This window comes from Balaenoptera borealis, assembly GCF_965194805.1.
Source record: "Balaenoptera borealis genome assembly, chromosome: 16".
NCBI lineage: Eukaryota > Metazoa > Chordata > Mammalia > Artiodactyla > Balaenopteridae > Balaenoptera > Balaenoptera borealis.
Window position 1 is genome coordinate 5,507,129 of NC_138872.1, and position 23,620 is coordinate 5,530,748.

General features: G+C 56.9%; 1 protein-coding gene across 2 annotated transcripts in view; it reads left to right on the forward strand.

Moving 5' to 3' along the window:
* The window catches only part of PMEPA1 (prostate transmembrane protein, androgen induced 1), a 59,072-nt gene extending 36,236 nt beyond the window's left edge, over window positions 1-22,836 (forward strand). For both annotated transcript variants that reach the window (XM_082359336.1, XM_082359335.1), the window contains exons 2-4: window positions 13,389-13,543; window positions 18,096-18,149; window positions 18,614-22,836. In XM_082359336.1, coding sequence (XP_082215462.1) covers window positions 13,433-13,543; window positions 18,096-18,149; window positions 18,614-19,162 — 714 coding nt within the window. In that variant the 5' untranslated portion in view covers window positions 13,389-13,432 and the 3' untranslated portion in view covers window positions 19,163-22,836. The remainder of the gene's footprint in view (window positions 1-13,388; window positions 13,544-18,095; window positions 18,150-18,613) is intronic.
* Window positions 22,837-23,620: the final 784 nt, after the last annotated feature.

Consider the following 23,620-nt stretch of genomic DNA (forward strand, 5'->3'; position numbering starts at 1 on the left):
ACCCAGACTCGCAGGCCCTCGGAGAGAGGCAGAGACAGACGCTGGGGCTCCCACCTGCTGGGGGAAGGGGGGTCCTGCCGTGGTGACGTCACTTCCCCCATCCGAGCTCTTCCTGGCCGTGGGCCCTGCCCAGCCAGGGAATCTGTGCAGTGGCCGACTGTCAGTGTGTCCAGCCTTGTTTCCTAGAGCCCACGCCCCCGGCCCCTGAAACCTGTAAATAAACTCCTGGGCCAGGGCTCTTCCTCGGGACCCGAGGCCCACATCGAGGTGATGCACCACCTGCGTCCCCAGGCCAGCACGTTGGCACGCGTGTCACCTTGCAGCCCAGCCTGGCTCCTGACGGACTCGGCCTTTGCCGGCTGCCGCTCTCTCTACGAGATGAGAGGAGGTGAGAGAGAGTGAGGGACCACTTCAGCCTGGGGCTGCCGGGAGGCGGCGGTTTGTGGTGTGGCTTTGTGTTGAGTTTCTTGTCGGGAGAGGGTGGCGGTTAGGACACCCGGCCCCGCGTGGAAACCTGTGTGAGCGTGAGCGTGTCCCTCCCTGAGCCTCAGATTCCCTGTGCCTATAACAGGGGGCCCATAAGACTAAGCCCCCCGCCCAGCCCTGGAGCTGCTGGGAAAGCTCCATGAGATGAAAAGTCGGACCCGGGAAACACGGGGAGTGGGGGCCACACCTGTTGTTGTATGCGTGTGTTGTTAGAACGGCCTTGGGAGAGTCCAGACCATTGATTTCCTGTCCCAGAAATAAATCCACCCAGGTTTCTGAGGGCACATGTTCGAATCCTTTCGCCACAGAGAGCAGGATTTATTTACCGCCCTGGAAATCCTCAGCTCCCGGGGCCTGGCTCTGAATCCCCGGGGCCTGGTGCACAGTAGGTGCACAGTGAACGCGTGCCCCTGGAATGAACGAGTGGGACTGAAAAGTCCCTGAGGTTGGATGTAGATGACAGAAGAGAACGTCCCTCCTGGAAAATAAAATCACATGCGCCCTGGGAGATTGCGGGCAGGCTGCTGGCTGTGTTTCTGTCCCCGTGGGTGCACTTGTGTCTCCATAGGCCCATCCCCACCTCCCCACCCAGGGCAGGTTTCCTGCCTCCACGGCTTGTAGTTGATTTCCCTACATCAGCTCCTACTATGCAAGGTGCCAGTAAATTGGGTTCTGGTGAGGGCTTCCTTCCTTACTGGTAGACGGGCCACCTTCTTGCTGTGTCCTCACATGGCCTTTCCTTGGTGTGTGTGTGCGGAGAGAGAAGGTGAGCTCTCTGGTGTCTCTTTTTTTTTTGGCCACCCCGCACGGCTTGCAGGATCCTAGTTCCCTGGCCAGGGATTGAACCTGGGCCCCGGCAGGTTCCCAGTCCGAGTCCTAACCACTGGACCACCAGGGAATTCCCACTGGTGTGTCTCATAAGAACACTAATCCTACAGGACCAGGGCCCCACCCTTATGACCCCATTTATCCTTAATTGCTTTCTCGGAGGCCCCATCCCCAAATATAGCCACACTTGGGGGGTTAGGACTTTAACATACTATTTTTGGGGGACACACATTCAGTCTGTAACACAAGGTACCCTTCTGCTCCAAGCAGAGGATTTGGGAAGGCAGGTGAGAACTGCCACTCCTTGTAAGTTGATCTATTAGCACCAGCCCCCATAGTAGCTATCACTTTAGGGTTTGCTATGAGCCTGGCACATCCAGGTCTACACCTCAAGCCTCTGCACTGCTCTGGAGGTTCCAGGCTCCTTGCTTTTTGGCTGACTATGTATTGACCAATACAAGTTTCTTTGCTGCCTGAGCACCGTGGTGGACCAGACACCAGCGAGAGACCAGAAAAGGGGATTCCCTCTTCCTTGGAGCTGGGAATCCCACATGGCAATGGCCTGGGCTTGGCACCATAATAGGATGTAAAAGTTGCTCTGGGACAACCACAGGTGGGCTTTGAGGGTTGAAGAGGAGTGCGCCCTCCCCAAAGACTGGGCAGAAAGGCTCCTGCTTGCCAGTCTTATGCTGGCTGTGAGGAAGCTGCAGGACAAGGAGACAGCATCGTGATGGTGTGGACAGACTGACAGTGGCAATAAGACACAGACCAAGGGAAGGCTAAGTCATGACACATACATTTTCTTGGAAGTCATAGCAGATATCCTGGTTGGTATTTACAAAATTAACCACCAGTGATATGGGAGAGCTTAAAACTGCCAGAGAAAGCCAGAGAAGGAAGTGACCGCGGGGGCTGGGGCAGTGGGAACTGGGGTCAGAAGCCAGAACAGGAGGAGGAGGAGGAGGAGAGAGGGCATCCCAGGAAGGTGGACCACCCTGGGCAAAGGCCCGGCAGAAGGGAAGAGGAGATTCTGCTCATAGGGCAGCAGGGATGCCGTTGGCCGAGAGGATCGTTTAGCAATCAGGAGGCAATTAGCAATGAAAGTAGGAGGCCGGGGGCTCTGAGCCGAGCAAGTAGCCCTCGTGAATGGCAGCTGATGTTTATGGGCCACTTAACGTGCTCCGGGCACTTGATACGGATTCAGCCACCCCGTTCATCTGCATGACTTAAGCTGGCTGCTCCTGGTGCCCCGCTCCTCCAGATGAGGAAACTGAGGCGCAGAAGATGAAATAAGGTCCTCAGGTCACATGTTTGGCCATAGGTAGAGCTGGGGTTTGGATCTAGGCAGGCCAGCTCCAGGGCTCCCGCCGATGCCACGCTAGGTGTTCGCTGAATCAAATTCAGTTCCTGGGAGCCCGAGGGTGCAGGGGAGCCTGTCCTGCTCTTATAGCTTCTCCAGCCTCTCCTGACGTCTGACCTTGGCCGTCATCGCATCTCCTGCTGCTGCCCTGGGTGAGACCCAGAATGGCTGGGCCCTTCATGGTCCTAAAGGAAGGGGCACCCGCGGCCAGGGCTGAGATCCCTCCTGATGGAGCGGGTCTCGCCGACCCCGAAGCCTCCAGCACGCGGCCGGGTTGATGGAGGAGCTATTGAGAAGCGTCTCAATACCGGCCGCATTGTGGGCCGATTCAGAGCTGAGCTCTTTGTCCGAGAGGCTTGGAAACGGAGCTGCATTCACTTCCCCTCTCCTGGCGCTGCCCTCCAAGCCCCTCGGAGCTCATGTTGGGAAACACCAGGCTCTTGAAAATTGGTAATTGAGAGAAACATCTGCTGGTTTCCAAGGAGCACACGGTGACTCCTGAGTGGTGAGGGCAAGCGTGAGTCGTGTTGTCACCGCGTGCTGAAACTCCCACACACACACACACACACACACACAGGCACACACACGCCTGAGTCTCTTTGGTATGTTAATTAAGATGGATTAAATTAAAGTTGTCAATGCTTGTTATAAAGATACAAGCAATATAGGCATACAAAAAGTAAAAAGGATAGACTTCCTCTTTCAGAAGTAGCCATCACGAACAATTTGATTTTTACCCTCATTTTTGCTATAAAAATGGGTCCATATTATATATACTGTTCCAATTTCATTATTTCTGCTCAGCAGTAATTGCAAACAGCCAGCCATCATCTGACCTATAGATCACCCGTTCTCAGCCAGGGGTGATTCTGCCCCCCAGGGGACACTGGGCGATGTCTGCAGACGTTTTTGGTTGTCACAACTTGGCAGTTTTGGTGCTACTGGTATCTAGTGGGTAGAGGCCAGGGGTGTGGCTAAATATCCTACAATGCACAGACCACACCACAGACAGTTATCCAGCTCAAAACGTCAGTAGTATCAAGGTTGGGAAACCCCACAATAGATTTATGTATCTTTCCAGTGGCCCCATTGTATTCGATAATGAGATAGACACCAGGATTTGTCTAGTGGGATTTGGATGGTCTCTGGTTGTTCACGTTTACCAAAAACCCTGCAGAGGTGTCCTTATACGTATATGCTCTCAGGTCCTTCTGCGAATTTTTCTGTTGGATACAATCCTGGAAGCTAAAATTGCTGGGTGGAAAGGTAGTGTGCATTCCAGATGTTGGTAGGTACTGCCATGGTGTCCTCCGAAGTGATTATGGCCATTGACACTGCCACCTCACTCACCCATGCCTCCCCTCCTCAATTAACGAAACGCATTTCATTTATTTTAAATAACTTTCCATTGCACCTCCTCGTCCATTGACAGAAACGGCTCTCTCACCGCAAATTCACTCCATCCTGCCAATAACTCTCGAACGGTGATTGCTATTTTGCTGACAGTGGGTGTTTAAAGACGCTCGATATCAGTGACAATAGAAAAAAGAAAGTCCCATTAGTTCTTTCCATTTGGATAATAGCAAGAAAGATAAAAGGCACTGCTTTGTCTTTCCTTATTGAAGGAGCATTTAATCATGAGGTTCTAAAATGATTATACAGGTCTTCTGCTCTCCCTGGAGTTGATTTCACCACCCCGTTCCCACACGCACTTTGAGACCCGGGGCTCGCCCATTGCCCAGCTGCAACCCCTTCCCAGGCCACCTCCCAAAAGGTGACTTCGGGACGTGTGGGGTGAAGTCCCAGAAATGAGCGAGACTCCGCACGCTTCTGCCACTCGGGTACAAGAAGGCAGTTCGCCTGTAACCAGGACAAGGTATCTTACTAGTTAAAAGGAGACGCACACATAAGCAGGTTATGTGGGGCTAATGATTTACCATCAACACCCTTTAAACCTGGCCCTGTATTTATTGTCTAATTAATGAACCTTGACTGTAGGGTCCCCTGGGCTTCCGGATGCTTCCACCGCCACTGGGACAGACTAGAATGGACCTTCTCTGTTAGGCTGCAGCTGTGGGGGGGCTGTAGAGCTGCGTCCGGTGCTCCCATCCCGTGATGCTCTAGACTAGAGTAGATGAGTATAAGAGTTGAGAGACTGATGCCCACGTGCTTGGGAGCTCGGTGGGGGGGGGGGCGTGGGGGGCAAGCCCAGCAGGCAAGTGCATGTGTGTGTGTGTGTGTGTGTGTGTGTGTGCGTGTGTGTGTGTGTGTGTTCGTGTTCATGCATGCACGTGTGCGCGGGTGCAATCCGGGGGGGAGAGGGAAGTGGGGGAAGGGGTCAGCCGGGCAAGGAAAGGCTGGAAGTGGTCGGGCAGAGGTTGTGGCTCAGGTGTGAGCATGGACCATCCCCTGTCGTCCCATTCGCTCTACAGCACCACACACTTTCATCCCTGGAGAGGCCGTCAGTCCAGCCAGTGTTGGGGAGAGACAGGGAGCCACAGTCTCACAGGGCAAGCTGTGCATTCATCCACACACATCTCCCCTCTCCAGGCGAGGGGAGGCCAGGCCCGGGGACTAGATGACCATCTGACACCTGGGTATCACCTTGGGCTCCTCAGCCGGGGCCACCTGGAGGGGCCATCAGGCCCTTCCCTGCCCCACCAAGGGCAATCTCAGTGCAGCACCTAATCTCCCAGGGCCAGTCAGAGGCTACCCTATGCCTGGGCTCCACTGCCCTCAATCCCAGGCTGAAAGGCTTGACCCAGACCTGCTGCCAGACCCAGGATGACAGCACCTCTGCCAGGAGACACCTGGGAAGCCCCATTACGGGGAGCAGCTGCCTGTTTGGATACTGACAGATGCTTCTTACATCTTTGTTTTTCTCTTTTATTATGAATGTAATTACACATGCTGAGTGTGCAGGAGTGTGTGTTACAAGGAAGGGGCCGTCCCCTCTTGGCACCCACCAGGGTAACCACACCTGTCCCCTGATCTGTGTAGACGCATGTAGTCACGGGCATATGTATTTATCACAAGATTCGCTTTTGTTTTAAAATACACACGTTTGTGCTTTTCTAAACAAAGATGGGCTCGTCCTATCTGGTGGCTTCTCCTCTTTCTCATGGGGCATCTTTTTGTGTCAGTGCCCACAGATCTGCTGGCCGTGCCTTCCTGGTTGCGTCGGCCCCTTGGAGGGACGTTTAAGTGGTTCCCAGTGATTCTCCCTTTTCGTGCAAACCTGCAGCGGGTCTTCCTGACCCTCCTCTGTTTACCTGAGAGCACTGCGATCCTTTATTCCACACATTCATTGTGCGTCTGCTCTGGGAAAGGTGCTGCGGACACAGAATGCTCACAGAGTCACTGGACACTGGCATTCGAGGAGGGAGAGGCAGGAAATAAGCAGTTAGACAGGCCGCATGTGGCCTCTGATTAGAGCTGCAGAGGAGAGTGAAGCCGGCACGGGACACGGGGTCCTGGGGACTGGGGCAGACACTGGTTCAGACAGGATGCTCAGGGATGCTTCCTGAGGAAGTGACATTGGAACAGAGACCAGAAGGTAAGGAGGGAGCAAGCCCGTGGATGTGGGGAAAGATCATTCCAGGCAGAGGGAGAGGCACATGCAAAGGCCCTGAGGTGGGCTGTGTTGGGACCTTTTAGAGAACACAGAACAGAAAACTCTTATTAGAGCAGAGAGAGCCAAAGGGAGAGAGTCCCAGGAGAAATGCACGTGGAGATAAATACCCAGGAAGTGATTTGCCTGGTCAAAGGTTCTCTCTTGGAAGTTCTGAGAGATTGTTATTTTGCTCTGCAGAGATGCCCCCAGCTTGCACCGTCCATCAGCTACCGCACTGGCAGAGGGGCCCGCTTTGATGGACCTTCTCCAGCTACTGTGGATTCCACAGCTCAGGTCTGCGTAGGGGCAGGGGATAGGTGTGGCCCAGGGCCTGGAGTTCTTGGTTCCCCGTAATGAGGCTTCCCAGGTGGTCTCCTTGCAGAGGTGCTGTCTTCCTGAGTCTGTGGCTCCAAATTAACTCATGTAGTTCTCACCACAGCCATGTGAAGTGGGGACTGGGTGATCCCCTTTTTTTTTTTTCCCCAGATGAGGACACTAGTGATATACCGAAGGTCACAGTTTAAGTGGTAAAGTTGGGATGCGAACCCAGGAATCTTGGGGGCAGACCTCGTGTTCTGAGTCTGTACCCTAAATTCTTCCATGAGCAGCAATGCGGGAAGCCCCAGGCCCCTGTGCAAGGCCGGGTCCCCCCGCCCCAGCCAGCCTAGAACTTGTTTGCCCCTAACCCCCAACACCAGACAACAGTGGATAGTATCTCACGGTTATGTGTTCCGGTATCAGGTGCCCGGAGCCCAGCCGTGTGCTTGGCACAGAGTAGGTGCTGGGTAAGCGGTGCGGTCTGTCTTTTAAAAAGAGAAAACTGGCCTAGATTTGCTGCCCACCTCCCAAACCTTAAGAGAAAGATCCATTTTTTACTTACGAATGGTCTTACCCTAAGAAATAAATGTGCGTCAGGGGTGTTTGAAATGGCACCAGGAGCGATCAGAAAGTTATTCCTTTGACGTCTGGTTCAATTTTATTTGAAATTCCAGGGGGGGAAGGAGCTGGGTTCTTATTCAAATGCAGTGGTGGAGGAGGGGCAGCAAATGAAGTGGCAGGAACCCCAGGCAGGCTAGAGCTCCAGTGAATGACAAGGAGGCCTGCCCCGGCCCGTCGCATCCAGGCAGGCCTAACGAGATTAGATTTTCATAAATTTCAGACAGTGCCAATTCCTAATTCCTCGGTGTACGGCCGGGAGGCCAGACAGGGCTGCCTGCACGGGCTGTTTGTTAACCAGGAAGCACGCTGGCTGCCCCGCCGCCTGGAGCAGACGCGATGGGGGCAGGCGGCGGGGGAGGGGGGAGAGTCGTCTGGTCTGGAGACCTCCCGTGGGCTGGCAGGAGCTGGGTGGACTCTGGCCCAGCTCTCCAGCCAAGGAAGGAGAAAAGAGCTCCAGCACCGGGCTGCCGCTCCGATTATTAACTGAGAACCCAGTGACAGTCGTGCCCACACATCGCATGGTGAATTCTACACCAGCCCCATTTACAGCTGGGAAGTGGCCGGACAGGGGTTTGAACCAAGACTCCTGCGTTTGGTTCAGGTTGTGGCTCCATCACCAAGAACAGGGGACCATAAGCTTGGATGCAAAAGAATTGCATCTTTACCTTAAGCAGCCCGAACAGGAACATGGGCACCAAACCACAGGGCATCACAGCACCTGCGATGTGGTCGCCAGCGGAAACCACAGGCTGCCTATCGCATCGAAACCTGCCGGGTTATATTTAATGTGATAGTATCCCCGGGTCACACGTGTGATCCTGTATATTCTTCCTATGTCGCAAGTCTGGTTGAGAGTTTGAGAACTATTTTGATACAGTTGGCTTCCTTTCAAAGCCTGACTTGAATTTTTATTCGGTTTAATTTTATTTTAAAAAATCTCATTGTGAGAGCGCGTCCTGGCTCCCCCAGGTGCCGGAGGAGGAAGCCTCGGAGTCAGGACTGTTCTCTGACTCCTGGTCTGACCGACGATGCGGCCCCTCGGGGGTTTGTGGGAATTAAGAGGGAAGGTCCTGTTCTGGGCGGGTGCTTGGCACTCAGGTAGCAGCAGAGGAGAGCGCAGCTGTGAGTATCTTTATGCAGTTTCGTGGGAGGTGCCCAGAGCTGCCCTGAGTGCTTGGCACGAGGTCCTTCTCCCCATCCTGCGACTTTCCTCCATGCTGGTGGGGAGGCGGCGACCTCTGGCCACGATACTGGCTTCGAGGACCACATGACAAGTGATGCTGCAGCCAGTCCTGATGCGGCCTGGCGACCAGCCCCACCCCACACAAGTGCCTGGCTTGAACCCACACCGTTCCTGACATTCCGGGGCCACGGCACTCAGGACCGTTGGGTGTGGGGCATCAGCCTAACCTGGCCCTAAAAGTATGGGCTTGGGGGGTCTGGGCTCTCTTGGGCTGTGTGGCCTTTGGCCAGTCACCTCCCCTCTCCCAGCCTCAGTTTCCCCATCTGTAAAGTTGGTGGCGGGGGTCACGTTAGTATCTACTTCACAGAATGCTGGTGAGGGTTCAATAAGATGATGCCCATAGGGATTCGGGCTGTGCCTGGCCTTGAGGGGACTCTCGGCGACGCTGCCTCTGTCACTAGTGTCAGAGGGGCTGGGAGAGGATCGGAGATGCCCGTGCACACGTCTCGAAGTGACTGCGTCTGTCTCTGGAGGAGAAGACAAAAGGAGGGTCAGGCCGCTCCAATGAGGCGGACGAACCTGTTAATTTGAAATTATTCACGAGGAAAGAAGACACTCAAATTAGAATGACCTTACTTTGCATGTGGAAGATGGGCTTAGCCACCCCCAAGAGCCTGCCGCATCCATCACCCACCCCAAGGGGGAGATTATGAAGAAAAATGGCAGGATGTCTCCCCCACCCCCACCCCCACCCCCCAACAGCGAGAGGACTTGACGCCCAGAACACAATGAGGGAAATGTGATGTTTCCTCCCCAAAGGCTCCTGTCCTCGGCACAGGTCCTTGGAGCAGAGACCAGTGCCCAGAAGTCCAGCCGCCACCCTGGGTGACCTTTCTGGACTGACCCTGGGGCAGAGGCCCGTGAGGCGTGCTCAGCGTTTCCAGGGCATCGGCCTGGGTGAGGGGTGCCTGTTGTCCCCAAAGGCATGTTGGGAATTGTGACAGGATCACGTGCTGTTTCCTGCCCCGTCCTGAGCTCTTGACAGCTATTATTTCATCCCCCCGGGAGCTCACAGGGGTGCATATGCCCAGGGTCACACAGCTAGTAGCTGGCAGATGCAGGAAGACAGGACTGGGCATCCTCAGAGGTATTCCCAGCCTGGGAAGGGGAAACTAACAGGTACTTTGGGAAGGCTGGGAGAATTGAGCAGAGTTTCCCCTTCTCGCTCCCTGAGGGAGGCTCTGGGTTCGGGACCGGCCCCGCCCTTTGATCTAGAGCCATTTCTCCCTATGCCTCGGTTTGCCCATCTGCAAAATGGCAGTGGTGATGGCTGGCACCTCACAGCCTTGGGGGAGGCGGGCTCAGAGCAGCGCCGTGCTTGTGTCGTACATGTTAGTATGCTGACTGCTGTCCCAGTGAGTGGTCACCACGACAACGGGGAGCTTGGGCTGTGGACCAGCCCGCCATCTCCTCTCGCTCTAGTCTCCCTTTGTCTGTGCCCAGGCTTTGCTGTGAGTCCCATGGTCACAGGAGACTTGAGCTGAGTGGGGAGTGGTGGTTGGACCCACGCCTTCCGCCACTGTGCTGGGCACTTGGCCCCATGTCCAGCAGGGTCAGTGTGGCTCCCCATCTTGGGGGCTCCTCCCTTGGCTGGAACTCCCGAAGCCGCCCGTCCTGCAGGCTTTGGCCTGCTCGGTGCTTTCAGAACTCTTGAATGTGTTGCCGGCGTTAAGGGCCAGGCAGTTTCTAGGTTCTGGGGAGATGGGGAGGTGTGGCCGCGCTGGGCCAGCCTGCCTGGGGGCTGTCCTGTTTGGCCCGCTGGGCTTTCAACTAGCAGTGCCTGTCCGGAGTGCCCTGTGGACCTGGTGAGGAGGAGCTCCTGCTCGATTAGTGATGCCTGCTGTGGGAGCAGGACTGAGGAGTTGGGCACGAATGCTGAAACCCAGGCTGCCCACAGGGGCCAGGCAGATGATGTCAAGCAGGATGGGGGCCCCGGTGGAGCTTGGGGCCAAGTGGACAGCACAGCCTGTGTAGTGAGGGTGGCTGTCTGCAGCTCCGTTCCTTTGAGTGGGGGCAGGGGACTGTGCACGCACGTGCCCTCAGGTCCCCAGTTTGCCACCGTTCCCAGCAGGTCCTTTCCGATGCACTTCCGGGAGAGGTGGGTTCCTGTCGCCCGAGGCAGTGTCTCCTGGAAGGAGCACCCTGAAAGCGCAAGTTCACTGTGGTGCTGTCGGCGGAACCAGAGCCCCCTCACCCCGTGGCCAAGGTCAAAACACCCAGCCCAGGGTGTTCTCTGCCTCATGGGTTGGGGTGAATCACCTGCCGGCTGGGGGTGCCTCTCCTGCACCCCTCAGTGCCCCCCCCCCCCACAGCCCGTGTCTTTGCACGGCCCGGAATACCCAGCTCGGTCCTGCTCGACCCTCTCTATTCCGGCTTACGGGTCGGGCCGCCCTTGTTTTGCCTCGGCTGGAGTGCTGCAGAGCCCCCCACGAACCGTGCTCGCCTTGAAGGAGTGCTCCCCGCGTGCTGGGCACGTCACCCTCGCACCACCTCCTCCTTCCACACAGGGAAGCTGGGATGGATTCAGCGAGTCAGGGTCCCAGAGCCAGCCTGGGGGTCCCCTTGGGGACCTGCCGAAGGGTCTCGGGAACCCATGGGAGTCTCCCTCCTCCTCTGGCCAAGACCCCAGGCCTTTGGCTTCCAGAACAGAGCCTAGAAATGATTTGTGGTTTCTCTTTTTCTGAGCGTTTTCCCCTCTCTTCTCCCACGTTGATGTGCACAGGGCTGTGGCCCAGGGACCAGGGTGGTCACGTTGGCGCTTTCGGCACCCGTGGCTCCTTCCTGGGGGTGACGCTTCACTCTGGGCCCCGGCCCCCAGGAATCAGGTCCTCCTGCCCTTTTGGGGTCGGGAGAGCTGTGAGGCTTGTTCACACCCGCTCAGGCTGCTGGGGCCTCATCCACTGCCCTCTTTCGGGCCCTACCAGGCCTGCTGCCTCAGCCGCTGGACAGCACCGGGAGGAGGGCAGAGGCCTGGCCAGGGCCCCGCAGGCCGCCGGCGCCGGGGACAGAGACAGAGGCAGCGCACACCTCCTTTCCTGCAGGCCCGGGCGGGCAGGGCGCCTGGAGATGGCGGGGGGAGGGGCAGAGAGGTGCCCACCCCCAGGTCCCCGGCGGGGTGAAGAGTGCACGGCCTGGGGGGAGCGGGCGCAGGCCTCTCCGAGGGGGGCCGTGGGTGTTGCACAAAGCCAGCCTCTGTGTCTCCTGAATGGGCAGCTTTATCCCGGGCCCTAGCCGACAGGCCCTGGACCAGCCCGTCTGGGGAGGCGAGAGGTGTGGCCGCGGTGATTGGGGCTGAGGCCAGAGACCTGGGCTTTGCCCAACCCAGGCCCTGCCGTCCTCCTGGCGGGAAAGCGAAGGAGCCTCTCAGAGGGTTTGGGGCTTGTCCGATTCCCCGCTAGGCGGGGCACGGCCTTCTGGGGTTCGGGAAGGTCTCACCAAAGTCCCTGGCTACTTCCTCCTCCTGCCTGGGCCCCCCAAGGCGAGGGAGGAGTGCAGCTCTGCACAGGCCAGAGCCAGGGCCCAGGCTCCAGATCGAATTCCCGGGTGCAGAGGCGGACGTCCAGTGGGTGGTCGAGCGGGGGGAGCCACCAGCGCTGGGCCCTTGGGCTACGCGAGTCGGTCACTAGGCCTGAACCTGGCTCTCCTCACCTGCGAGACGGGATGATAAAAAGTACCCGTGTGTACGCTCAGCCCTGAACAGAGGTCCTCAGCCCCGGCACACTCTTTGTCGCGGGGTGCCCTGTGCCCTGTAGGATATTAAGCAGCACCCTGGCCCCGCCCTCTAGGTTCCAGGAGCGCCCCCAGTTGTGACAAGCCACTAGTGTCCCCAGACATTGCCACGTGTCCCCTGGGGGTTAGACTAACACGACTCACTGACGGCCCCAGGCAGACATTGGCACAGTTGGGCAAAGGCTTGACGTGGTGGAGGAAGGTGGGCGTCCTGCAGAGCCCGGGGGGGAAGAAGGGGTGGCCGGGGCTTCGGAGAGGACGTGCGGGCGGGCTGCGTGTGGAGGAGCTTCCGCGGCTGTACCAGCAGGGACGGCCACCGGGCCGCATCGATCTCCCGCGGGACACCGAGGCTGGCGGCAGGAGGGCTTGCCCTCACCGGGTTTGGCGGGGCCCCGCTTGAGCGACCCACGAGCGACTCGGCCCGCCGCGCTCCGCCCGCTTTCCAGGCCCCACCTGCGGTCCGCCCCCGCTCCCCCAGCTTCCTTGCGACTCTGTGGGGGGAGGAAAAGCTGAGTCAGTGGCCCTGAGCTTGAACCTGTGCCCCTGGGGAGCCCTCCGCTAATTGCTTGTTAGCGGGGCAGGGGGGCCTTCCTGCCTGCCCTCTGGGATGGTCCGTGGGCGGCCTCAGGCTGGGGGAGGCCGGCTGCGCCCCCTCTGCCGCCCTGGCCGTGCCCAGGTTCCCGGCGTCTCGCCCGCCGCTGCTGGGGACTCTGCTGGCACCAGGCACGGCCAGCTGCCGCGCCGCCCGACACGGACCCGCTCGAGTCAGCAGAAACCGCCCCGACTCCGGCAGGATCAAAATAACCTCCTTCCTTTTCCAGCACTTGAGGGTTTTTCCGCCTTCTGGGGAAAAACAAAACAAACCCGAAAAAAAGAAATGAGAGTTGCAGTGTTCGCAGCCGCCCGGAATGTGGTTTTTCTGAGGCCTCTTCCCGGCCGTGGCCCGCACACACTGTGTCCTGTGGAGGGTGGTGTGTCTTCGTGCGTCTCGTGCGTGTGACAGATGTGTCTGGACATGGGTGTGTGATCTGTGTTCGTTTGTGTTGGTGTGTGTGGGGGTGTGTGTAGGGGTGCTGGGCTTTTTGTGTATTAGGTGTGCATGTGTGTTGGGATGTGTGGACGCTCGGATGGCCTGAGCCTCCGCCTGCACCGGGGTCCCCGAGGTCTCACGTGTCCCCTTGGTCTTGCAGCGGAGCTGGAGTTCGTTGAGATCACCATCATCGTGGTGGTGGTTATGGTGATGGTGGTGGTGATCACGTGTTTGCTGAGCCATTACAAACTGTCCGCTCGCTCCTTCATTGGCCGGCACAGCCAGGGCAGGAGGAGGGAAGACGCCCTGTCCTCGGTGAGTGCCCGCCCTCCCTGAGCTTCCGGGGGGCCTGTGGACGCCCCTGCTCAAGTGCCCACGGTGTCAGCGTCGGGTGCTCACAGGAACTGACAGCAGGGAGACAGTCTGGGGTGGGAGGGTGTGAGGGGGAGGGCTTCTAGGTATAGGCAGTGACCCAGATGGAAGGGAGCCCGTGGACCAGTCCATGCCGTGGGGCTTTGGTCCCCAGACCCATCCATCCATCCATCCACTGGACAGACATCTACTGGGCACCCTCTGTGTGTCTAGAACCCTGCCAGGCATTGGGGGGAGATAGCTTTGAGCAAGTCGCAGTGGGTTGCTGCCTGATGGGCTGGATGTAGACAGACAGGAGCACCGGGTGCTCTGACGGAAGCTGAAAGGAATCACCGGGAATCCCAGAGTGGCTGCTTTACCCGGGACAGTCGAGGTGAGCCCCTGAGGCCGATCTCTGAAGGGAGAAACAAGGGTGGGGTGCAGAGGGGGTGAGTGCAGGAAGGGTGAGAAGGACAAAGGCGGCACGGTCCTTGCTGTCCCTACAAAACTGTAGTTTGATATGTTACTAGAATCGTGTGCCCTGTTGGGCATTCTGGAAACCCAGGAATATCCCCACAGAACTCCACAAACTGGGGCAGATGCAGCAGCTCCCAGCGGTTTGGGAACTCGCCCTCCTCCGGATCTGAGCACCCACGCTCCCCTCATTCACCTGCACCTTCGGTGCCACCCCTGCCCGCCGCTCCGTGTTCCTCAGCAGATGGGCCAGGGGGCGGTGCAGAGTCCGTCACTAAACAGTTCCCATCTCCACGCCTGTGAGGTGTAATTTAACAACCTGGACAGGAGTAGCTGTCTGAGGGACGGGCTGCAGATCACAGGGAGAAGGGGGCCCGGGGGCGGCCCCGGGGCTGTGCAGGGAGCACATCTCTGAGCCCGTGTTCACCGGGCGCTGGGGGGAAGCGGCAGCGGGCATGGCCTCCCGGCTCTGGGGGACGCCTGGGGCCGGTGCTGGTGCCCAGAGTCTGTGGGACTGAGCCGAGTCAGGCTGGCAGGCCTGTCCCTAGCAAATTTGGGCATCTCAGCTTGCGTCAGGCCTCAGTATGTCACCAGCTTGCCAGGGCAAGGAGCTTCCACTCTGGTCCCTCTGACGGGAACACTGGGTGCCCCAAACCCGAGGCCTGGTGTGTCCGGAGGGCACTTGGCAGCTTCCTGCAGGGCTTACCTGCGTGTTTATTTGCTGTCGCTGTTGCCTGAGTGACGGTGCCACCAGCTGCGCTGCCACGTCCACGCTCAGTAATCCCTCCCACATTTTACAGAGGAGAAACTGGGGCTCAGAGAGGTGGGAACATTTGCCTAGGGCCACACAGCTTCTAAGCGACAGCTTGAAGAGCCCATGACCCGTTTTGTCCCACCTCGGATGCTGGGGCAAGCTTTGGACAAATGAGAAGACATCAGCCTGGTAGCCGTGCTCCAGGGTGGGGCATCCTACCCCCTCTGAGCCTCAGTGTGTGCGTCTGTAAAATGGGTGGAGCGAGCCTTTCTCCTTCCTACTCTGCATGGTCACAGGGAGGGTGAAGTTAGCCGAGGGAGCTGGGGAGATGGCAGAGGTTCCGGCGTGAAGGACTCTTGCCACCGCAGGGGGGACAGCCCTGTGGGCAGCATTGGGACTTCGTGCCCAGATGGAGGTCAGGATTCGGGCTCTGGTTCCTGAACATCTGAAGTTAAAAGAAAGTCCCCCCTGCCCCCGCCCCCACCCCCGCCCCCGGCCGACTTCTACCAGCCACCTGCACGGGCCCCCGGGGATGCCCAGCTGGGTAAACATGGAGGCTTGTTAGACCTGAAGTACGTGTGGCGACTCCCCTGGGGCCCCTGCCAGACAGGGCGCGTCTGAGGAGTCTAGGGGGCCCATGACCTCCCAGAGAGACCCAAACGCAGCCGCCGTGTGCTTGGGGCTGGGCCCACCCCCTGGCCATGGCTGTCCTGCCGTGGCCCCTTTTCAGGGTGAACCTCTGGGAGTTCATTTCCTCATCTGTCAGAAGGTGGGGCTCAGGTGCAAGTAAAGCCCTGTGGCCCTGGGACCTCACTTGCCCGCCTGATGCTGCTCCCAGAGAAGCTAGAAAATACTGCAGGGGTACAGACTGTGGCTCGGCGTCTGCAGCTGAAGGCAGGCCGGGAGTCATCCAGGTCTAGACAGACCAGGGCCGGGTGCCCACTCTGTGAATCAGGTTTTCTGGGCTCATTCCCATGGTCTCTTCTGTGGCTGCAGTTGCCCTGCAGTAGCCTTCTTGGTGGTGTGACAGACCGTCTGGCCCTTCACGGAGCCAGTTTGCGGACCCCTGGTCTAGATGGGGAAGCCACGGGCAGCTGGACGAACTCGCCAAGGAAGTTTTTAGAAAGAGAAGGTGTCGGGGAGTGGAGTGGGGGTGAGAGAAGGAGCTGCCAGGAACAGCCCTGTGGGCACTGGCACCTGGAAAGGCATCAGGGCCATTCACTGAATTAGAGAACAAGGTGAGTTAAGACACGGCCTGTGGGCAGGTGCAGTGCAGCCAGCTGGACTCCGGGTTCCTCACAGCAGGGCCAGGCTGATCCAGGAGCTGAGATGCTGTGGGAGCCTGGGGAGGGGCATCTGGCAGGTGGGAGGTTCCTGGAGGCCTCCCTGGAGGAGGAGGCGACCTCCAGGTGCACAAGTTAGGGGTAGTCAGGTGACAAAGATGGCAGTGATTCTGGGGTCTACGGTGGGGCCTCCCAAGCAGTGACTGGTATTTTCCTAAGCACTGTGGGTGGAGACTCCCCAGGCTAGGGCTCGACGGAGGGCTGGGGGTGGGCAGTGGTGGGAAGACGTTGTGGGGACCTCGAACAGAGGGCCTCCTAGGGGGGTTTTAGGCAGGGGCCCGTCTGGGTCACATTTATCCAAGCTGACCTTGGCTGCTTGCACCCCTCCCCAGGACTCCCGACTTGAATGGGGAGCAGGTAGATGTCCCCCCATCTGCTTCCTGGTGCTCATTTGGACTGTGCCAGGGGCCCGACTGGGGGCCACAGAGCCTGCCGGGGTCGGCTTAAGCCCGAATGATTCTGGAGGCGGTGGGCGAGGTTTGGATCCCAGCACCGCCCCCTACCAGCTGGGCCAGCTCGGCCAGCTCGGCTGAACCACCTGACCTCAGCCTTGCAGGTTTTGCCAGGAGTTGAGTTAGTGCTTTAAAGAGCGTAGCACAGTGCTTGGCACCAAGGCGTTCCTAATATCAGGAACAGAATGGCCCTTGATGACCATATTAACAGTAATAGTGTATGTCTGCCCTCTGTATCCCCACGCCTGGAATAAACTGGACCCCAGTGAGTCTTTGTAAGGGTAAGTGCTTTCCTGATGGAACAGTTTTGAGAGACACAGAGCTCCCCTAGTGGCCATATAGGAAATTGCAGCCCTCCAGGCAATTCCTCCCCAGACTGCAGGTGAGAATCGTCTTACAAGGGAACCCTCAAGAAAACATGTTCCCAAAAAAACTTTGGGGTGATAGATATGTTCATTATCTTGATTGTGGTGATGGGCTCCTGGTATATACCTATGCCAGAACTTAACCAAATTGTATGCTTTGAATATGTGCAGTTGATTATATGTCAGTTACATCTCAATAAAACTATAAAGTTAAAGGAAGAAAGGCATCCCTCCCCATAGGCCCGGGCCTATCCATGCATATCACCGGAACAGAAGTGGTGCTGCATGATTGCATGATTAACTCTCCTGTATTTCTTCATCTATAAACTGGGCTCACAATAACAGGGGGCAAGACAGACTATAGTAAGTGCTAAATAAATACACGGACAAGGTGATTACAGATATGACAGATGCTTTGAAGGAAATAAGCAGATGACAGGATGTTTAATGGGAGAAGGCTCTTTAGATAATGGTGCTAGAGAAAGCCTGCAGCGGGCACTGGAATTGAAAAGCGAGAAGGAGCCAGCTGTGCAGTGGGGCAGCCAGTGCAAAGGTCCTGTGGTGCACACTTAGCACTTCCATGCACTAAATAGGTCAGCGTGACAGGAGGGAGAGTGGTGGTGGCACCCAGCACTGTCACAGGCTCACTGCAGGTCGCGTGCACCCCAGGGGCTTTGCATGTTCGCCTCCTTCAGTTCTTCGACAGATACTGCAGTTATGCGCGTTTTCAGATGCAGTAACTTGCCCGAGGTCGCACAGCAAGTACCTAGGCTTTCTTAGGAGCCGGTTCACCAGTTCATTTGGATGTGTTCTAAGGCCCACGGAAGCTGCTGGAGGGTTTTGAGAAGGAGGGACCCACGAATCAGATGTATGTTTTGGAAAGTGTGAGTTCGGAGGATGCATTTTCGGGGGGCAGCCTTGGGAGCCGGGAGATCAGTGACAAGGCGATTGTCTCGTGTCCGAGAGAAACGTCCAGGCCCGGGCTGGGGTCACTGCAGTGGGGCTGGAGAGGGGGATGGGTGCAGCATCCCACGCCGAGTGGAGGCTCTCAGAGTCCACGTCAGGCCGCCCCTTTGCTCTGCCATCTCTGCCCGTCCCGCTGACCCTGTCCTCTTCCTCCCCATACAGGAAGGATGCCTCTGGCCCTCGGAGAGCACGGTGTCAGGCAGTGGAATCCCGGAGGTGAGACCCAGTGCCGCCTCCCCTCCACCACTACCCTCCCCACCCCTGCCCGCCCGCCCCCCGCCCCAAGGCTGCTGTAATGGACGCCGAAGGCCCCCTGCCCAGTAGCTCCTCTAATCCGGACCGGAGGCACCTCCCCTGCTAGTAGAGTGGCTACAGGAGGCCCACACCTGCCCTTCTCTGAAGAATCCCCCTTGGTTGCCGGGATCGTCCCTACTGGGACATCATACGCTCCCCACCCCCAGGGAGCAGCCCTCAGTATCTGCGACACCGAAGGACAAAGGCTGCCCTCTTCCAACTGTGTGACGATGCTCACAGGCCAGGGCTCGCCAGTCATCAGGGGGCTGGACCCGGGGCTTGGCTCCTTCCCCCCGCCACCCGGCGGCCATCTCCCCCTTTCCCCAGAGAGCGGAGTCACAGGGGCCCTGCTGCTGGGGGACCCTCACTCTGCTCTTCCCCTCCAGCCGCAGGTCTACGCCCCGCCCCGGCCCACCGACCGCCTGGCCGTGCCCGCCTTCGCCCAGCGGGACCGCTTCCACCGCTTCCAGCCCACCTACCCGTACCTGCAGCACGAGATCGACCTGCCGCCCACCATCTCGCTGTCGGACGGGGAGGAGCCCCCGCCCTACCAGGGCCCCTGCACGCTCCAGCTGCGGGACCCCGAGCAGCAGCTGGAACTGAACCGGGAGTCGGTGCGCGCGCCCCCAAACAGAACCATCTTCCACAGCGACCTGATGGGCAGCGCCGCGCTGGGCGGCCCCTGCCCTCCCAGCAGTAACTCGGGCATCAGCGCCACGTGCTACGGGGGCGGCGGGCGCATGGAGGGGCCGCCCCCCACCTACAGCGAGGTCATCGGCCACTACCCCGGGGCCTCCACCTTCCAGCACCAGCAGAGCAGCGGGCCGGCCTCCTTGCTGGAGGGGACCCGGCTGCACCCCGCACACATCGCCCCCCTGGAGAGCACAGCGGCCTGGAGCAAAGAGAAGGATAAACAGAAGGGACACCCCCTCTAGGAGTCCCGGGGGGGCCAGGGCCGGGGCCGCAGTAGGTAAAACAGCAAAACACTCCGCACTTCTTGAAAGAAAAGAGAGAGGAGGACGGGGCGACACACAGGAGACTGCACCGCATGAGCATATTCTCCCCACCTCTCTGTGTATAAATATTTACATGTTCTGTCTGGTCTGAATGCACAAGCTAAGAAAGCTTGCAAAAAAAAAAAAAAAACCATGTTTCTTTGTTGAGCTGTGTCTTGAAGGCAAAAGAGGAAAAAAAAAATTCTACACTAGTCTTTTCTGTTTCTAGTTGAGCTGCGTGCGTGAATGCTTACTTTCTTTTGTTTGTTTATGATGATTTCACTTAACTTTAAAGACATATTTGCACAAAACCTTTGTTTAAAGATCTGCAATATTATATAAATATAAATATATATAAAATAAGAGAAACTGTATGTGCGAGGGCAGGAGTATTTTTGTATTAGAAGAGGCCTATTACAAAAAAAAAGTTTTCTGAACTAGAAGAGAAAAAAAAAAAATGGCCATTTTTGAGTGCCAACTCAGAAAGTGTGTATTACCTTGTAAAGAAAAAAAAACTACAAAGCAGGGGTTTAGAGTTATTTATATAAATGTTGAGCTTTTGCACTATTTTTTAATATAAATATGTCAGTGCTTGTTTGATGGAAACTTCTATCAACGTCTGTCGAGACTTTTAAGGGAGAAATGTTGGAATTTCACGGTGGACGTCAGGCAGAGGGTGGGCTCCACGCTGAGTCTGGAGAGAGGCTCCCAGAGGGGCTGATTTCCTGCAGAGTGGAAGCTTCTGTCTAGTGATAGGTTATTACCTCGTTATACATTCCCTCCCGAAGGAGACGCATTTTTTTCCCCTCTGGGCCAGGACAGCCTTTGGATCGCAAAGAAAATAGGAAAGTTACTCGAGGCCCCAAGTGCCAGGAGGTGGGCTTTGCTCTTCCCAAAATGAAGATAAACTGTTACTGAAGGAATCTTAGTTTTTTCTCCTCTTTTCTGAACCACGAAGGTCCCTGTAGGAAGGGGCTCGCTAAGGTGCTCCCTGCCCCCTGCCTGCCTTGCCAGGGCCACGCCAGAGGCGGTTAGGTGGCTCGTGCGTGCAGGATGCTTTGGCGATTCAGCTGGCTCCAGACTCTACCGGCTGAGGTGGGTGCAGCCCACTGGCGCATAGGAAAGGCCCAAAGGAATAGCAATGTGACCTCATCCCTGTCTTTATGTATTGATTCTCACGTAACAGGCCCATAACCAGAAGACCAGAGATGAAAAAGTGACATGCCCAGGTTTCTCCCAGGACACTGCAAAAGGGTTAAAACGAGAAAGACAGTCAAACCAACGCAAACTCGAGCTTTAGGATGTAGAAGCAGAATTCTTTCCCTTCTCCTCTCTTTCGCATTTCATTCCCTTCCCCGTGGAAACCATCGTTTTTGATGTGTTTATGTATCTGTGTTTTCATAAGCGTCTTCATCAGACACAACTCTTGTTTACCAGGGTTTTACGGAGTAGATGTCGGCGGGACCCCCTTGCTGGTGGCGTGCGCGTGTGCGGGTAGAGAAGGCGGGGAGAGAGTGGAGTCGGGGTCCTCCCTCCCACCAGGGGTGGGCTAATACTCCATGGGGTGACGCCCTTAGCAGGAGAGCAGGCCACCCTGCCCCCTGCCCCCTGCCCCCTGCATCCCACGGAGGTGTCTTTTCATCTTCGGCAGAGTGCCAACTAGCCGGTTAACATAAGAGAAAGGTCTAAGAGGCAATAAGTACTGATTTTAAACAACTTTTTTATTACTTGAAAAACAAAAACTCGAGAACAGTTTTGAAGTTCTGACCATTTGAACTCTATTTCTATACGTACCTTTTAAGACCATGGTGACCAATAATAGATGACCGAGGTGTCTGAGTGCCCGCTCACCAGCCTGGCAGAAAGTTCTGGTACCTTGACAATAAAACCTGCCTCTCCGTGGGGTCTTCAGCCTAACCTTTGCCTAACCTTTGCTTCTCTCGCAAAGATTCTTTGAAAAGGTCATTTCGTGCAGAGACATCCATAGAGTTTGTCCTGAAAGGTACAGGGACACATTTATAGATGAAGCTTTTTTAAAAAAAAACAAAAACGTATCGTTCCTTTATGTGAAGCGTCTCCCTAGTGCCTTACTGAGAAAGCGGTTGACCCCTTTTGTCCCCCGGCAGCGGCGTTCCTGGACGGCGCCCTGCTCACTGGGGCCCGGCCTTCCCGCTTGTGGTGGACAGAGGGCTGCTGCTTCTTTGAAAACATCCCCATGGCCTCGTGCCGTGTCCCACCCACCCGCCCTCCACCCTGGCTGTGCCTCCCTTGGGTCAGGCCACCCCCCTTGCCCCTCCAGCCTCTTGTCAGTACTCGTTTATCTCCCACCCGGGTCAAAAACCTAGACGTGGACCTTGTTTGTGTGAGTAGCGTAGCAGCAGACGAAAGCCAGGCCGAAGTGTTCCCGAGGTCCTCGAACCAAACCTTGACTCGCTGCTGGGTGGTGCGGTCTGCCATTGCCGTATGAGTAGCGAGGTAGAAGAAGGAAGCAGGGGAGGGGGTTACTGACCTCAGCTGGCTTGAGGGAAGAGCACCCTCCCCACACCCCCGTTACGCCCCAGGATGGCAGTCCAGGCCTCAAGGCCGCCGCATTGTCCCTGGGCTGCGTGCCTAGCGGATGACAGTTGCAGAAGTTCACGGTGGAGCAGCTTGTCAAGGCCAGGGCACCTCCCAAGAAAGCCATGGGGTGTGCTTCTGCAAAGCTCTTGGTTTCTCTGCTGGACCCAGAGCCCTGAGGGTACACTCCTTCCTCTAGGTGTTGGCTGTTGTGTCCTTACCTTTGAAAAGCCTTTGAGCATCCCTCGGGAGGCCCCCTTTTTTCAGTAGAAAGTTGGGGGGGGGTCGGCCCTTGGCAGTGGCTGGTTGCAGGGGGACCAGGCTGGGCTCAGAGAAGGTGGCAAAGCTTGGCTTTCTCTAAGCCTCTCATTGTTTCCCTGCTTGTCAATCATCACATTTCCTCCGGAGGAAAACTCTTTCCCCCGCCAAGCCCAGGTCTACACGGACGGACTTAGCAAAGTGCCCTAAGAGCCGTCCACGTCCCCGTGTTTTTGCCAGGAGCTGAGAGCGACACCTCCCCACGGCTAGCAAACCCCGGGCCAGGGCGAGGACCGAACCATCCCCAGTCCTTGGCTGTCTGCTCTGTGAATTGTACTTTTCAGAGAATTTTCTTTTCTACGTGCAACACCAAGCTTCCAGATCCATAAAACATCCTGATGACAAAGGAGAGAAAATGTTTCGTTTTGTTTGGTTTTCCGGAAACTGCGCTTCAAATTCCGCTGTACTATAGAGCTCAGAAGGACCTGCTGCGTTCTCGTTTGCCTGCCTGTTTCCATGGTGGTTGTGCTGATGGTGACGCTTTCACGTTGCTCCCTTGGCGTTGGAACCGCTCTCTTTCGCAGCCCTGTTTCCCAAGTTTTGTTCAAGTTACACGTATGTAAACTCTCCGTGGCACGCTGGGTGCGGCGCCCGCGTTGCTGCTGCGTAAGACTCTGTATTTGGATGCCAATCCACAGGCCTGATGAAATCGCTTGTTGTGTATCAATAATCATTAGTGGCAATGACGACATTCTGAAAAGCTGCAATACTTATACAATAAATTTTACAATTCTTTGGAACGAGGCTCTTTCGCTTTCTTGGGCTGCATTGCTTTCCCCCCTACCACCGCACCGCCCTCAGCACCAACCCTTGGATGCCTTTAGTGGGAAGGAAGCAATCCCTCGGAGCTGCTGTGTGGCCTTGAGCAATTCCATCAACCTCTCTGTTTTAATTCAGGCAGCATTCAGGGAGCCCAGTGAAAACACTTGCACAGGCAGGGGGTGCATTGGGTGACATTGGGGTAAAAGAGTTTGCAAAACACCGCGTACTTTTCCCGCCTCTTGGGATATCATCCGCCGTGGCATGATGAAAGCTCTGGTAAGGGCTGCAAGAAAGAAACTGTCTTAAATGGGGCTCTTCCAGAGACGTGGACTTGTGTGAAGGGATGTATCCAAGTTCTGCTCCCAGGGGAGACAGCGAAGGGAGCTGGGAAAAGGACAGAGGGAGGAGAAGTGCGAGGGGGACTGTTTTACGCCAAGTCCCAGCCTCAGGCTGATCCGCAGGGAGACTGTGGGAAGCTCTGGGATGCAGATTGCACCCGGGAGAGGCAGGCTCTCAGATGTTCCTGGCTCTTCCTGCCTGAGAGTGGGGCAGAGAGGGGTCCCCCAGGCCCCAGGGTGGCCCTCTGAAAACATCCCCAGATGCCACCCCTTAGCAGCGACCCACATGGAAGCAGGGAACGGGATCCCGAGGGTCTGGGTGGGACACTCGCAGTGCCCACTACAGAAATTCTTGTTTATTTCTCTAAATTGAACCATTTTTCATGTCTGGTCAAGGATTTTTTTTTTTTTTTCCAAATCAGCC